Here is a 17,330-nt window from a genome sequence, read left to right as displayed (position 1 = left end):
GGGGCTTGAACTCTGACCTTGGACTCTCACTTTGCATTTTTTGCTTAAGGCTGGCTCACTACCACACCCCTTCTGGCTTTTTTCTGGCTAATTGGAGATAAGTTGAAATCCGAATTTAGAGCCATCCTTTTTATGCACAACCATGCACTTTCTCCGTTGAAGCTGGCATTTGCTTGTAGCAAATACGTGGTTTGTACTTCTTGTCGGGAAAGAGATGAACTGCCTTTTCAGGGAGGCTTGTCCTGGGCCTTTAAACAGTCTGCTTCCTGGGGCCACCTTTATATAAGACTTTAGTCCAACAACAACAAAAAAAATCCCTGTTAATTATTAACCCTTGGTGTACTACCGGAGACCTGACTCTACAGCTTGAGAACAGAGTGTTTTCTTCCTCACATTAAGCCTATTTATGAGTAGAGGAATGAAACTATCAAGAGACTTAAAAAAAACCAAACACCTGCCAGACTTTTTCCTCTGGTATTTGGTGAAGAACGTTTGGTGCTGTGGCTGGCATGTCTACAATCTGAACCACTGGTGTAGATGTCCTTTGGGATTCCCGGTTTATTTTAGCATGGCTGAGCTCTCGCTGCACAGAATCCTTCTTCTGGTTATTTCTCTGGCAAAGTGCCTGGAAGGCACCAAGCTTCTGTCACACCTTAAAAAATGTGGTGACCTGGAATGTGCAAGTAAGTCCACTTTTCTTCTCCTTTTAAATGAAGGCTCTGAAATCTCATACAAATGTTATTGCAGATAGGTGTGTTAAAAATAACACTTTTGAGAAAGCTTTGAATCCTGAAGTAGAGATTGATACAAAAAAAAAAAGATTTTAGTGACAAAATATTTTGTGATTCTGTTTGAAACAAGTATAAAAGGACCAAAGACAAGGTTAATATAGAAATATATCAGAGGTTATGTTCCCTCTAAACCATAAGAATCAGTCTTCCTCCCACCCATTTTTAAAGAGAACTGGGACTGATTTCTTTAAATCAATTTCTTAAAATTCACTAAAACAAAAAGAAAGCAATTTTAAAACAACAAAGAAAAGTTTCTTTTCTCCTAGATCTTTGTGATTCTCATGAGTTTATAAAAAGTCTTCATTTCAAATTATCATGATAAATTTAGTGTCTTCATTTCAAAATATCATGATTTATTTAGTCATTTCTGTGTCTTTAACTATGTAAAAATGCTAAAATAAGTGTAGGATATAATTTTACGCCATGAAATATTAAACTTGATTTACCATGAAGAAAAATGAATTTCCATTTTAATCTTTGAGAATTTAGCTTTTTGGTACTGGAATTATTGTACAAAATAGTTGCATCTCAATATATTAAAGTTATAAATATGTTACATTCTAGTATGTGAATTATTTCTAATTTTGTGTCATTCAAACAAAAATGTGAAATATGGTCGATACATACACAATTTCCAACTAACATACTTACAAGTGAAGATTTGTCTTAATTTGTTGTGTATGTATAATATGCAGAGATGGTATTTTACAGTAGTAATTCCTTCATCTCATATTTTAGAATTCTTACTGCCTGACACGAAAAGAGAACATGCAAGTGTCTAGTAACTGTATAATGTTTTAACTGTCATTGCATAACAATCACAGCGTTTTACTTTTACACATGTAGTATCATTTGAGCACCGCTATGATTATTATTATCTGAGTTTTTGAATTGGAGGGTGGACCCTAGCATGGTCGATGGGATTCATTCATGGTTACTGAAGGTGCTTGGTCTAGGGGAGTGGTGGGTTCTGTGTCCGATGCACTTAATGGTGATAACTCAGATCACCACGAAGCAGAGCACAGTGGTGCACATGAAGGGCCCCAGGTCAAGTGGACATTGGGAGAAGGCTGGGATGACGAAAGCCTCAAGGAGGAAACAGGACATGAGCTTGGCATGAAGAGAGACGGGGCTTTCTAGGCTGAGGAAAGCAGGAGGAAACGCTTAGCAGACAGGACTTTGTTCTGCAAATCTTCAGTACAAACCTGGCTCCACTCTCTCACCTAAGCTAACAGGCTCATTTGTGGCTGGAGATGGATTCTTTTCCTTAGATTATTGCAATGTCTGGAAATAACAATACATAACATAACAGTACAAGAAAGTAAAAAGTTCCCTTGGCTACAGATTGAAGAATGAAGGTGACATATTCCAGAGATGACAGATTTACTAGCTTACTTAGAGTCTCCCCTGCCCCTGCCCCATCTGTGTAAAGGAATAGAAGGAGGTTCTTTTAAAATCGTTTATGGATATTCTTGAATACTGAGCTCTGCGCTTCATTCTGTTCCCATCGTGAAGTTCATGTAGCTTTTTGAGAATGTAAAGAACGTCAAGAAATAGGCATTTCAAAATATGTAGGGTGTGGGGCTGGGAGTGTGGCTTAGTGGTAGAGTGCTGGCCTACGGAGTTTGATTGCTCCATACCACATCAACAGGAAAAGCCACTGTGGCTCAAGTGGTAGAGTGCTAGCCTAGAGCAAAAGAAACTCAGTTGACAGTGCTCAGGCCTGGAGTTCAAGCCCAGCACTGGAAAACAAAATGTAGGATGCATTAAAGGAAGGGAAATGGGAGAAGAGGCAGGCAGAGTAGTACATGTGTATAATCCCAGAATTTGGGAGGCAGAGACAGGGAAATCTCTAGTTTAAGGCCAGCCTGGGCGATTCTCGTTAAATAAAAAGTAAGTAGTTCAAAAGAGGAACAATAACATTTTAATTTGAAGTATATATGTTTTTCTTTACACATGTACATAGCTTTACTCAGCAGAGTCTTAGCCATGAAAGATTTCACAGGACCTGATTGTCGATACCTGAACTTCAATGAGGGAGAAGAAATATCTGTTTATATTAAACTTTCGGGAGAGAGAGAAGATTTGTGGGCAGGAAGTGTAAGTATCTCGTCATAAGAATTAGATGTAGAAAAAAAATGACCAACTTCCCCAAGGATATCTGCTTTTCCTTTCTAAAAGAACTAAGAATTTCAAAGGACTGTACAAGAGCGAAGAGACCTTACACAGACAATAGTGATTCCAAAATTCCTGTGAAAAAACCTTTGAGAAAACAGTTTCCTTGAGATAGAGGAAAAAGGGCTGGGGATATAGCCTAGTGGCAAGAGTGCCTGCCTCAGATACACGAGGCCCTAGGTTCGATTCCCCAGCACCACATATACAGAAAACGACCAGAAGCGGCGCTGTGGCTCAAGGGGCAGAGTGCTAGCCTTGAGCGGGAAGAAGCCAGGGACAGTGCTCAGGCCCTGAGTCCAAGGCCCAGGACTGGCCAAAAAACAAAAACAAAAAAAAAAAAGAAAAAAAAAAGAGATAGAGGAAAAAAGGGAATACCTTAAACTTATTTTTTACACATCATACATACTTTTTTTTTTTTAGTGGGGCTTGAAATCAGGGCCTAGAGCTCTCTCAGGGCATGTAGCTCATGGCTGGTGCTCTACCACTTGAGCCATACCTGTAGTCTGCCTTTTGGCTGTTTAAACTCTTTTGCTCAGATTGGCTACAAACCTCAATCATCTAGTCTCAGAGTCCTGAGTAGGATTACAAGAGTGAGCACCTGGTACCTGGTTTGCATTTATGATTGTGTGTGTGTGTGTGTGAGAGAGAGAGAGAGAGAGAGAGAGAGAAAGAGAAAGAGAGAGTGAGAGAGAGACAAAAAGAGAGAGAGAGACATCAGTACTCAGAGAATTTATGATTCTTTGAGCTTAAGTTTTTTATTTATTTGGAGATACTTTAGAGGTACTTAGATAGATTATGTGGTGGGACCCAACCATATCTTCGGAAGTTTTAGTTAATATTTTTTAAGGGCTGGATTGTTTTTGAAAAGATCATCAGAAAAGCTGGTAGCCTAGAGAAGTGAAGTATTTAAACTTTATAGAAAACCAACTATCAATTGGGAGACCCTTTTACTTGGCCCAAATTCCTAGTCTATCGAGATACCTGGAAGAATGAATTCTCTTTCAGATTATACAATAGAGGAAACTTGTGATTAATGTTTTCAGTTGAAAATGGCGTATATCATTGCTTGTATTATTATGCTTCATAATAACAATCTACACTAAATGATTTACTCTCAAACTGAACAGGCAGGACCAACATCATCTCCACATTGCAAACACACCAACTTCTCCCTTCTGGGATTTTTGATCCTTGTTTGGAGAAGCAAATTCTATCTGAAGCTGGTGGCTGAATTTTGCCTGGCCAGACCTGCCCTGTTTTGCAGTGCCCAGTATTCCTTACAACTTATGAGGACTTACAAATGCCTATATATTGAAGTCATTGGAAGAATATAACGCAGGTATAAGAAATAACATAATAGGTGTCCTAAGAGGCAAAGAAAGCATTCTTCCTGGTTTATTAAGAGAGAAAATACTAGAATGGCTGTGCACTGGTAGCTCATGATTGTAACCCTAGCTACTCAGGAAGCTGAGATATGAGGATTGAAGTTTGAAGCCAGCTTGGGCAAAAAAGTCCATGAGACTCTTATCTCCAATTAATGACTAAAAAGCCAGAAGTGGAGCTGTGGCTCAAGTGGTAGAGGGCTAGCCTGGGCAAAAGTGCTCAGTGACAGCACCTAGAATGTAATTTCAAGCCCTAGGTCTGGCACAAAGAAAAACAAAGAATGTCTTACATGCTCTTGATCGGGGTTAATATAATTAGTTTTACCAACTTAGGTTCAGGAAGATTGACTAGCACTGAATCTTCCCTTAAGGACTTGTGGACCTTTGCAATCTTGATGAATTCATTTGTGAGTCTTTAGTGTTAAAAGCTCTTACCTGATTGTGACAGTTTGAAAATGTCACATAGATTACAGCTCCATGTAGGCTATCATCCCATTCCTTGTTTGGTATCTTAAGTCTATTAGTATAAATTTTAAGAACACATGGGCAAAGAAGATCATTAAAGGAGATGTGTGTGTGTGTGTGTGTGTGTGTGTGTGTGTGTGTGTGTGTGATACTTTACATTCTGACGTTTAGGTTTTTTTGTCTGTTTGTTTGTTTTTTTGGCGAGTGCTGGGCCTTGGACTCAGGTGTCAGTGCTGTCCCTGGCTTCTTTTTGCTCAAGGCTAGCACTGTGCCACTTGAGCCACAGCGCCACTCCTGGCCATTTGATGTATATGTGGTGCTGCGGAATTGACCCCAGGACCTCATGTATAAGAGGTGAGCACTCTTGCCACTAGGCCATATCCCCAGCCCACATTCCAAAGTTTAATTTAAAATTGTGTCATTTTATACTTTAGCTCATTGTGCCCTTAAATTATTGTTTTTTTTTAAATAATAAAAGCATGTTCCTACCCATGTTTGTTCTTTTGTTTTGCTGCTTTTCTTTTCTATCTTTTTTTTTCTTTCTTTTTGGGGCTAGAACTCAAGGCCCAGGCGCGGTCACTGAGTCTCTGAGCTCTTGAGCTACCTCTTCAGCTTTTTCTGGGAAGTTTTATAGGAGGTGAAAGTCTCACGGACTTTCCTGCATGGACTGGCTTCAAACTATGATCCTCAGATCTCAGCCTCCTCAGTAGCTAGGATTACAGGCATGAGCCACAAGTTACTGGACTCACTTTCTTTAGATGGCAATTGATTGCCAATTAATGTTTTGTGACTTGATATAGATGAAAGTTATCATCACAGGGATAAATTGAGCTTAGTAGTCGTTGTTTGATCAGTCTTCTTTGATAATCTCATTTCTTTGTTTTGATAGAAAGGAAAAGACTTTGGATTTTTCCCCAGAGATGCAGTCCAGGAACAAGAGGTGTTCATACATGAAGAAGCTGAAATATCAGCTAAAGTGAGTCAACTCATTCTCAGCTGTGAACTAAATGGAACTTTCTTGACTAAGTGTCCATTGATTGTGTACCATGTACAATTGATGTATAAAATAGTTGGCCTGAGGACTTTTTTCATTTTTGAAATGTTTTAAAGATGAAAATTATAAAATTTTAAATTGTTATTATAAAGGTGATGTACAAAGGGGTTACAGTTATGTAAGTCAGGTGAGTACATTTCTTTTTGGACAGTGGAGGACTTGTTCTTGGAATAATTTATGTGACTAAGATGGTAAGATGGAACTGATTACAGTTAAGGATTTTACTTTTTGAACAATTAACAGACAGTTGAATGGATACTAGGATGGACTGAGTTCAAGCCTGACTCAACGACTCACTGTACAAGTGGCACTATGTGCCTTAATTTTGCCATCTGTAAAATGGAAATGATGGCTGTAATATAGTGTCACTTCAAATTTACTGAGGAAAACATGAGTATACGAAAAGTACATAGAGTTGCACTTAGTAATAAGCACTATGTGAGTGTCAGGTATAATTACGAACACCATTGTCCTACTAGGGTTGAAGCTTATTCCTACAACACTCCCTAGATCTCATGTTTATATATCCTTTATAGGGCTTGAATTCAGGTTCTTGTGCTTTTGCTTGGCTTTTTCTGCTCAACGTCAGTGCTCTATCACTTGAGCCATACCTCCACTTCTGGCTTTTTGCTGTGTAATTGGAAATAAAAGTCTCAGCGATTGGTCTGCCTCAATTGACTTTGAGCTATGATTCTCAGCTTTCATCCTCTTGAGAAACCAGGACGAGTGTCTGGCTGGAGTTTTTTTGTTATTGTTTTTGCCAGTCCTGAGGCTTGAACTCAGGGCCTGAGCACGTCCCTGGCTTCTTTTTGCTCAAGGCAACCACTGTACCACTTGAGCCACAGCACCACTTCCAGCTTTTTCTATGTATGTGGTACTGAGGAATCGAACCCAAGGCTTCATGTATACGAAGTGAGCACTTTACCACTAGGCCATAATCCCAGTCCCTGGCTGGAGTTTCATAATCTTAATAATGTTAAACTTGATAATAAGAACAGGAATTCAAAAACAACTGACTTATGAGCTAGAGGAATAGTTCCTCTAGCAGGGAGCTATTTAACTCCCTTGAATGAAACTTTTGGTCCCACTGGAAAAAAAAGGTATCTTTTTAATGTGTACACTTGTATGGAGTCAAGCTCAGAGAGACAAATGGCATATGTTTTCTCTCATATTGAGAAGGTAGACCTAGATATGATAATTTATACAGGACTGTAGGCATTCACACGCAGTGAGACCAAATGGGAGAGGAATACAAAGGGGCAATACCTATGTGCATCTCATCATACAAAATAATATTTATCAAAATGAACTCTAAGAGATGGAAACAAGAGGTTTTGTTCCTTTGCTTTCTTTTCTTTTTTGGTATTGTTCATTTATCTGTTTTGGGGGAGAGGAGGGGGCACAGAAATCATGGGACAAAGGGTCAACAAATGCAGCAGTGATACTCACTAGACACGTTGTTGACAATGAGCTATTCAACTTGTGGGTGAGGATGGGAGGGAAAAACTGGGAGAGAGTGAGAGAAGGGGTGGCATTGTCCAAAAAGAAATGTACTCAATACCTGACTTATGTGACTGTAACTCCTCTGTATATCAGCTGTATAACAACTCTAAAAAAACGTGATCAGGGGCTGGGGATATAGCCTAGTGGCAAGAGTGCCTGCCTCGGATACACGAGGCCCTAGGTTCGATTCCCCAGCACCACATATACAGAAAACGGCCAGAAGCGGCGCTGTGGCTCAAGTGGCAGAGTGCTAGCCTTGAACGGGAAGAAGCCAGGGCCAGTGCTCAGGCCCTGAGTCCAAGGCCCAGGACTGGCAAAAAAAAAAAAAAAAAAAAAAAAAACGTGATCAGTCAGTTGAATTCAGATTCCACGTTAAGCCAATTGACCACAAATAACCTCAGCATGAAGTGAGCTTATTTAGTTAAGTTCAATTATCTATTGTCTGGCTCTTCCCAACACACACTTTGGGATCAACTACCAGCTGTCTGTTTCCTGTAGAATAACTGGTCCTCTCAGTTCTGTCTCTATAATATACCTGTAGGTAAACTGTCTTCTCGAATGGTAGCCCTAGTCCCACTGATTATAATACTGCAATAGACTGCCAACTGCTCTGCTTGCTTAAAATTTGCCATCTTTCAAGCCATTCTCCAAAAGCAGTGGATCTTGGAAAAACAAAACCAAAAAAAATTCAGGCCATTAAATCCCTTCTTGGCTTTTCCCTGGACCTGGTGCAATGCCCTTCATCCTTCTGGCCTCCCAGGTCTGGATCAGCTTCCCCTGCTCGTGCTTCTCCTTTCGCTCCCGGCTGCTGCCTCAGAACCATCTCCCTTTTTCACCAGACAAAGTGGCCTTTGCACTCTCTTTCTTCTACCTGTTAGAAGGCTTTCTCTGCATTCTTCACTTCCCTAGGCTTTTTTCCCCTTCTTCAGGTTGTGGGGCTTGCACTCATGGCTTGGGTGCTGCCCCTGAGCTTGTTTGCTCAAGGCTAGCATACTACCGCTTTGAGTCACAGTGCCACTTTCAGTGTTTGAGTGGTTAATTGGAGATAAGAGTCACATGGGTACTTTTCTGCCAGGGTTGGCTTTGAACTGCGATCCTTAGAGCTCAGCCTCCTTTTGTTTTTTTTTTGCTTTTGTTTGGAGACAGAGTCACTCTATATAGGACACAGGCCTCGAAGTCATGATTCTTGTGTCCCCATCTTCCAAGTGCTGGAATTATAGGCATGCATTACCATTCTTGGATTCCTTCCTTTCTTTCTTTTCTTTTTTTTTCCAGTTCTGGGGCTTGGACTCAGGGCCTGAGCACTGTCCCTGGTTTCTTTTTGCTCAAGGCTAGCACTCTGCCACTTGAGCCACAGCGTCACTTCTGGCTTTTTCTGTGTATGTGGTGCTGAGGAGTCGAACCCAGGGCTTCATGCATGCAAGGCAAGCACTCTACCGCTAAACCACATTCCCAGCCTCCTGGTTCTTTCTTTTTTAAAATTTATTTTTATTTTTCAACTTTTATTGTAACGTGTTGTAGAAAGGGGTTGCAGTTATACAAGAAAGGCAATGAGGACATTTCTTATCCAACACTGTTACCCCCTCTCATTTTTCTCTGGCTTTCTCTGCCCCCCACCTGTCTCTCCTCCTCCTTTCTTATCCCTTAGTCCACAGCTTCGATATTATTCTCTCTCAGGAAATGTTAGGCATAATAAGTTATTTATTTGCCTGGATGAGGTGATGTTTAATATCAGTATTAAAATTCACTAAATTTGTCCCCAAATCACTAAATTTGTCCTCGAATCACTAAATTAGATACAGTAATTACATGCAGTTTTTTTTTTCTGTGCTAATTCCTCCATAGAGCTGCAGGAAAAAAAAAGTATGCTGAGTTTTCAAACCAAATGTATGTTTGGTTTTTTTTTTGTTTTTTGTTTTTTTTTTGCCAGTCCTGGAGCTTAGACTCTGGGCCTGAGCACTGTCCCTGGCTTCTTTTTGCTCAAGGCTAGCACACTGCCACTTGAGCCACAGTGCCACTTCTGGCCATTTTCTGTATATGTGGTGCTGGGGAATCGAACCCAGGGCCTCATGTATATGAGGCAGGCACTCTTGCCACTAGGCCATATCCCCAGCCCCTCAAACCAAATGTAAAGACATATATATGTGTGTGTGTGTGTGTGTGTGTGTGTGTGTGTGTGTGTGTGTGTGTGTATGATATATATATGTAAAAAAAAAATATATATATATATCATATGGCTCAGATCTTGGAGCACTTGCCTAGCAAGCACAAAGACCTGAGTTCAAGGCTCAGTATTGCTAAAAAAAAAAATTAACAGTTAAAAAAAGCAAAAAATAATACCCATAGAAAGTCCTCCGTGATGTTTCTAAAGGAATTACTGATGATCATGAACCTGCTTATATAATAGCAGGATGCATTCATTCCCTCTGGTATTTCTGGTATTCCCCTGGCATTTCTCTTTAGGTCCCACTTCCTAACACTGTTGCTTTGGGGGTTGAATTTCCAGTACAGCCATGGGAGGACCACATGCAGATCATAATCCTTGAGTCCACTCAGAATACTCGTAGGAAGTGCAAGGTTATATGAACAAGTATGTCTGGCCATCAGCGTTTATGTACAAGATCAAAGCATTGATACTCTCTGATTCTGAGCTATGTAATAATAAGTCATACACAAAAGGATGTTTATCATTACGTTTCTACATTCACTCCTAGAATTCGGTTCTAATATGTATTTGTAATATGTATTTCAGTTGTAAATGTATTTAAGATGAGACGATCTGGTTTCAGCTTTTGTTCTGTGGCTGAGCTGGTTGTGTCATCTTAAGAAAATCATTGTCATCCACTTTGCATGGTTTGGGGAGAAACCATGGTTGAGTACATTTATGTTTTTTTTTTCTTTCAGGAATCTGACTTTCTTTGTCTTCATGGAGAGAGCTATATATTTGAAAGTGAAGATAGTGAGTTAAACAGCGGCAATGGTGAAAAAATGTATTCATATAAAGAAGATGGAGACCAAAAATATAGTACATTTGCAAGTGGTTTCCTAAGACAGTCTGGATTTTATGAAACTTCTGCAAGTACTGTACTTCCAGACCAATTTGTAGCATCAGAGGCTCCTGGAAAAATCCCAAGTGCCAGTGAGCCAAGAGATTGGGAAGAAGTGGCAGCTGGAAGGGGGCAGGACCAGATTGCAGAAGTGGAAGGTGTCGTGACCTCCTCCACCCTGCCTGAAGGAAGAGAACAGTTTGGACTGGGAGAAGAACAAATTGAAGACAAGGCTTTTGAACCAGTTATTGAATCTGTACATAAAAACTCTTTTCAAAGTAGAAAATTAGCAGTGGAAGATGGAAACGATCTGGAGGAATCACACAATGCTGAGTCCCAAACAGAACATGCCTCAGAACCTGAATCTGAATTGGATTCAGAGCCACCCCATCTCGTTTCAATGACACAGGAAGACTCAGAACAAGCTGCAGAGCTAGAGCACACTCTCAAATCTCAAGCCACTGGCTGGTTTGGTGGTGGATTTACAAGTTATTTAGGTTTTGGAGAGGAGAGTACAGAACTTGAGTTATTGTCCAAAGAAAGCCATCCACTACTCCAAGATATTCCTGATGCTAAATCATCAGAGGAAGATGCCACTGTTCCATGGACAGAAATAACAACAGGGAAAGAGGACACAATCATGAACGACAGCTCCACTCAAAAGTCAAGTTGGTTTGATTTTGGTTTTGGCATGCTAGGCTTTGTATATGCTGATGAAGAGAAAATGATAACAGATGATGGACAAAACAGTGATAGTGGGCTAGATAAACACAAACATCCTCCAGCCAGTGATTCTGAGCCTGATAAAGAACAGGAAATAAACATAATCAAAGTGATGGAAGCAGAAGATCAAATACACAAGGAAGGAGTCTTAGAGGAAACAGATGATTCTGATGACACACTATATTTGAAGAAAATCTTACATAATTTTGATAACCCCTGGAGGTTCCAGAACACTTCAGAGAAGCAGAATTGCCATATTCAAATCAGATACTGGATGAAAATAATAAAGGTAAAAATGATGGAATGCAAGAGTCTTCAATTGAAAATCATGCCACAGATGACACGGAAGAATCCATGCTACTGAGAAGCAGTCACCGTTGGTCAGGTTGGTATGAAAAGATTTAGAATTTATTTGTTGACATAATGAAAACATTTGAAAATTATTATTCTAAAGGTGACATACATAGGAGTTAAAGTTATATGTCCCATGAAGATTCCATTTCTTTTGCGGCACTGTCACCCCTTCCTTCCCTCCCAGTTTTCCCCTCCCACCCACATAGTTCATTTTCAACACATGAGAAAAGTTGAGAAATTCCACATTTCCTAAACTCTCCTTAGCCCATAACAACCATCGTTCTATCAGTTTCTAGTTGGCTCTGGAACATAAATTGTAATTTTATTGTGTGAGCCCATACTGGGACTTGATTAGCTTTTTTATTTAAGGCTTGGTAATCTACCGCTGAGCTATAGCTCCACTTCTGGCTTTTTTGGCGATTAATTGAAGATGAGGGTCAGGTCCAGGTTAGTTTTAACCATGATTTTGTGTGTGTGTGTGTGTGTGTGTGTGTGTGTGTGTGTGTGTGTGCGTGACAGAGAGAGAGAGAGAGAGAGTCTTGCTGTGTAGTCCAAGCTGGCCTCAAAGTTGAGATATGATTCCCGCTTGAGTCTTCCAATGCTGGATTGTAGGTATGTATCGCCATACATTGCCTCTCAAAATTTTTAATTTGAGGCTTGCATTTATGCTTTACTTTTCATATGGAGCACTACAATAACAAGGCTTTTAAGTATACAAGGTAGTAGGGATTTCAAGCAAGACTAAGGTAAAAGGTTTTCAGCTTTCCTCAAGTCTCTTAGTTCTGAGATTTTTACCAGAAGGCGGTAGAAGAAAGTGAACATCAGAGGACACTTCTATTTCTAAATGTCCAGGAAATTTAGCAACTTTGGATTCAACACATGTGGATCAGACATGCACAGTGGTGCACAGCTGGAATGCCAGCAATTGGGAAGCAAGAGGATCACGAGTTGTAAAACAGCTTGGATTACAAAGCAAAAGTCTTAACTAAAACCCAAACAACCCAGGCATTGGAAGCTCACCCCATAATCTTAGCCACTCAGGAGGCTGGGCGAAGCCAGTCCAAGCAGGTTAAAGTCAGTGAGGTCCATCAAAAAGCCAGATATGGTGCTGTGGCTTAAGTAGTGGAGGGTCAAGTATCCCGAGTAAAGAAGCTAAGAAACAGACCAGAACGAATAATAAATAAGTAAAAACAAAACAAAATGAAACAAAAACAGCCGCTCTGATCCACATCCAAATAAAAAGAGAAAAACACTAGGATTGTAAACTGTGTGGAACTTTTACTTGGCTTCTGCACATCTCCATACTGAGGTGTCTATGATGGATAGATGTGAAATTTAGCAAATATTGACTAATAATACAGCAACAATTGGGCTGTAGAATGACAGCAAATGTTTCATAAGAGGCCAAGAACAGTGCAAACTCTGAAGGAAACCCATTTCCATTAGAACCAGTTGATTTTCTGAACTGGCCAGAACTGCGTATCACACCTTACCATTCCCCCAAATGTGAACTCTGCATTTCACCAACATCCTCCCTCTTCCAGCATGTGGACATTTAGATTCCAATCCTTTTCCAAATGAGAAAGGTGGATGACAACAAACAGCAGAGATTATTAAAGGCTAGTTGAAAGGAGATTCTCATGTTCCAAAGTTTTGACATTCTAAAGGAATGTTTGGTTTTCACATTCAGTCTGGAAACAAAACAAAACAAAATCTGGTTTGATTAGTCAATTCAAAACCAAGCTGACTCTGAGATCTGAGGATTGCAATTTGAAGCCAGTCAAGTCAGCCCTGGCAAACAAATCTGAGAGACTCTTATCTCCAGTTAATAGGTAAAATGCTGCAAGTAGAGCACTAACTGGAAAGAACACATTTTGGACTTACTTTGTGTCATTGTTTTACACAACCCAGTCTCGTTAATTAGTAACTAACACGGTGTCCTCTAAAATATATGACATCTGTTAATGTAAGTGATCAGAATTCCTCTAAATCAGATCAGACACCATTTTTTTGGGGGGGTGGCTGGATAGGGTTAGTTATGATGTTTGAATTCAGGGCTTAAACACTGCCCCTGAGCCTTTTCTTTTTTTTCCCCCAGTCCTAGGGCTTGAACTCAAGGCCTGAGCACTATTCCTGGCTTCTTTTTTTTCTCAAGGCTAGCACTCTACCTCTTGAGCCACAGCACCACTACTGGCTTTTTCCGTTTAAGTGGTGCTGAGGAATGAGGGCTTCATGCATGCTGGGCGACCAGTCTACTGCTAAGCCACATTCCCAGCCCCTGAGCTTGATTTTTAGCTCAAGGCCAGCACTCTGCCACTGTGATCCACAGTACCACTTTGTTGTTGCTTCTTTTTTTTTTTTTTTTGCCAGTCCTAGGCTTGGACTCAGCACTGTCCCTGGCTTCTTTTCTCAAGGCTAGCACTCTGCCACTTGAGCCATAGCGCCACTTCTGGCCATTTTCTATATATGTTGTGCTGGGGAATCGAACCCAGGGCTTCATGTGTACGAGGCAAGCACTCTTGACACTAAGCCATATCCCCAACCCCTGCTTTTTGTTTTTGGTGGTTAAATGGAGGTAAAAGTCTCATGGGCTTTCCTGCCTGAACTGCTTTGAAACCCAGTCCTCAAATTTCAGCCTCCTGAGTAGCTAGGATTACAGCTATGAGCCACCAGTGCCCAGGGTTGGGTTTTTTTTTTTCTTTTCTTTTCTTTTCTGCTCTGGCCCTGTGCACTGTCCCTGAGCTTTTGTGCTCAAGGCCAGCACACTACCAGTTGAGCCACAGCTCTACTTCTGGCTTCTTTTTTGTTTTTGTAGTTCAGTGGAGTTAAGAATCTCATGGACTTTCCTGCCAGGCTGGGTTTGATCTCAGCCTTCTCTTGAGGCAAGCACTCTACCACTAGGCCATATTCCCAGCCCATCAGCCTTCTCTTGAGTAGTTAAGATTACAAGCACAAGCCCCAGGTGCTCAGCTGGTTCTCCCCTCCCTTCCCCTCCCCTCCTCCTTCCTTCCTCTCATCCATCTTTCTTTCTTTCTTTCCCTCTCTCCCTCCCTCCTTTACTTCCAGCCTTCTTTCCTTTTGTTCTATACTGGACTCCAATTGGGTATCTGATGCTTGCTTTCTTCACTCATTGGCTGGCCACTATGACCTGAGGCATGCCCCCCACCCCCACTGTCTCTTTTAATGTACTTTCTCAATGGTGTGATTTGATAGAGTAAATAATGATATAATAAATGGACATGGCATGAACAGGGAAGCCAAGGCTTGAATGTGAAATTAGTGAACCTGTAAGACAACAGAAAAAGGAAAATGCATGACGCTTGATTGGCGCCTTTTCATTACCATGTTTAGGATGTTTCAAACATCCTAAAGAGACAGGCGCCTTCCTGTGCCAATAGCATATAAAGTTTCTTCAGTAGTGGAGTGAATCTTCTACCTCTGTAGCAATCCCGTGAGACTTTGGAGTGATAATTGTTTTTATATTCTCTAGTGCAAGAGGCAGACATGCATGCTACAGGGGACTAGCTTTTGGAACCTGGAGATTAACTGCTGTAAGTTCTAGGATTGCTTAAACTTTGTAATACAAAACTTTCCTGCCTGAGCTGGCTGGGCATGGGGATCCTCGGATCTCAGCCTCTTGAATAGCTAGGATTGCAGGCACAATCCACTGGCACTCAGCTTATTTTTGAGACAGGGTCCTGTAATGTAGCCTAGGCTGGTTTTCAATACACAACCCTCTTGCCTCATCCTCAGGATTGATGGGATTACTGTTGTGCACCACCATCTCCAGTTTATTATTTTTATTTAAATCATGGTTTTTAAGATTAAAAAGTGAAAAATTGAATACAATGGAGTTTTTTTTCCCCATCTTGCTCAAGGCTAGCACCCTACCACTTGAGCCACAGTGTCAATTCTGGCTTTTTCTGTTTATGTGGTCCTGAGGAATTGAACCCAGGGCTTCATGCATGCTACGCTTTCTGTTTATGTGGTCCTGAGGAATTGAACCCAGGGCTTCATGCATGTTACGCAAGCACTCTACCACTAAGCTACCTCCTCAGCAATTGTACAGCTTTTATAATTCTTTCTTGGCCAAGGAATAAAGGCGAGGCTAGGTTGTAGGTTGAATAAAGGTCCCTCCATGGTGCCAGGGTCTGGACTTTGCATGGTGTGATTCTGTATACTCTGTGTGGAAAATGACCTATGGAACCTGTGGGTAATGATAGGAGAGGTAACTGGGGGAAAGCCAAAGAAGGGGTGACATTGTCCCAAATAAGAAATTACCTGACTTATGAAATGGCAACCCCTCTGTACAAAATGTTAATAACAATAAAATTACAAACACACACACACACACACACACACACACACACACACACGCGACTTTGCAGATGTGCTTAAGGATCCTGAGCTCAAGAGATGTAGGCTACAAATGTAGGAGGCTTCTAGAAAAGGCAAGGATAGGCAAAATATTTTCCTTTAGAGTTCCAGTAGGAATGTGGTCCGGTACATTTGGATTTTTATGTGCACACTTGTAATATATATATATATATACACATACATACATACACACACACACACACACACACACACACATATTTCTACAAACCATGCCAGCAAGCTTGTGGTAATTTATTGCACCACAACAGAAACAAATGCTGGCTACCCTTAAGCTGTTGTGCATTCTTCCTCACAGAGGAAGACAAAAGTTCAAGAACGACCTCTGAGAAAAATAAAGGGATGCCCATATAAAGCAAGTATTTTCACAAAGACATATCTATCTATCTATCTATCTATCTATCTATCTATCTATCTATTTATATTTATTTATTTACTATCTCTGAAATAGACTTACCTGAGAGAATACCTGAAAAAACACATGGCCAAACCTCATCTTGTAAAAATGCTGAACAACTAACATCATTGGGAGACCTTGAAGTGTCTGAGCAGGGGGAAACAGATACATCTGTGGAAAACTTTATCCAAAGCAGCCAGGTGGCTTCCCTTGATAATGCTTTATCTTTGCAAAACCACATTCTCCAGAAAGGTAATAATGGGGTATTCCTTCTCCAATTCACCACTTAAGGAAGAAATGCACTCAAATTTACATAGCAAACTTTAACTTATTGTTTTTTTTTCTTTTTTTGGTTAATCAACAGATGATGTTACAGGGTTTCGGGTTCTGAAGTACTTATTTCAAATTGACATTTACAATCTCATGAATTCTGCATTTTCATCAGTTATCATGTTGCTAGAAAGGGTAAGCTGGCTTTACAATTTTGTTTAGCAATAATTTTACTTGTTTTATTAAGTAGAAGAGTGATTTCAACATATGCTTGTGTAGATTTATCCTATATAAACTTCTTACAATATTGGTTTCTCTTTGAAATCTTACATGCACACAGTTTCTTTCTTTCTCTTTCTTTCTGTCTCTCTCTCTCTCTTTCTTTCTTTCTTTTCTTTCTCTTTCCAGTTCTGGGCCATGGACTCAGGGCCTGAGCACTGTCCCTGCCTTCCTTTTGCGCAAGGCTAGCACTCTGCCACTTGGGCCACAGCATCACTTCCGGCTGTTTTCTATATGTGATGCTGGGGAATCAAACCCAGGGCTTCATGTATACAAGGCAAGTTCTCTTGTCACTAGGCCATATTCCCAGCCCACACACAGTTTCTTTTCTTTTTCTTTTCTTTTTTTTTTTTTTTTTGGCCAGTCCTTGGCCTTGGACTCAGGGCCTGAGCACTGTCCCTGGCTACTTTTTGCTCAAGGCTAGCACTCTGCCACTTGAGCCACAGCGCCACTTCTGGCTTTTTTCTGTGTATGTGTTGCTGAGGAATCGAACCC

The 17,330-nt window shown here is 40.6% G+C and overlaps 1 protein-coding gene across 1 annotated transcript; it reads left to right on the top strand.

The window, feature by feature from the left end:
- Positions 1-298: 298 nt before the first annotated feature.
- Positions 299-16,921, top strand: LOC125362877 (melanoma inhibitory activity protein 2-like). Its single transcript, XM_048361791.1, is given in 7 exon segments — positions 299-683; positions 2,758-2,891; positions 5,703-5,789; positions 10,275-11,373; positions 11,376-11,525; positions 16,341-16,538; positions 16,651-16,921. Coding segments are annotated over 7 exon segments (2,073 nt in total). The 5' UTR covers positions 299-406; the 3' UTR covers positions 16,779-16,921.
- The last annotated feature ends 409 nt before the right edge of the window (positions 16,922-17,330 follow it).

The sequence above is a fragment of the Perognathus longimembris genome, chromosome 14, assembly GCF_023159225.1.
Source record: "Perognathus longimembris pacificus isolate PPM17 chromosome 14, ASM2315922v1, whole genome shotgun sequence".
NCBI classification, from domain to species: Eukaryota; Metazoa; Chordata; class Mammalia; order Rodentia; family Heteromyidae; genus Perognathus; species Perognathus longimembris.
This window is presented reverse-complemented; position numbering and strand designations above follow the sequence as displayed.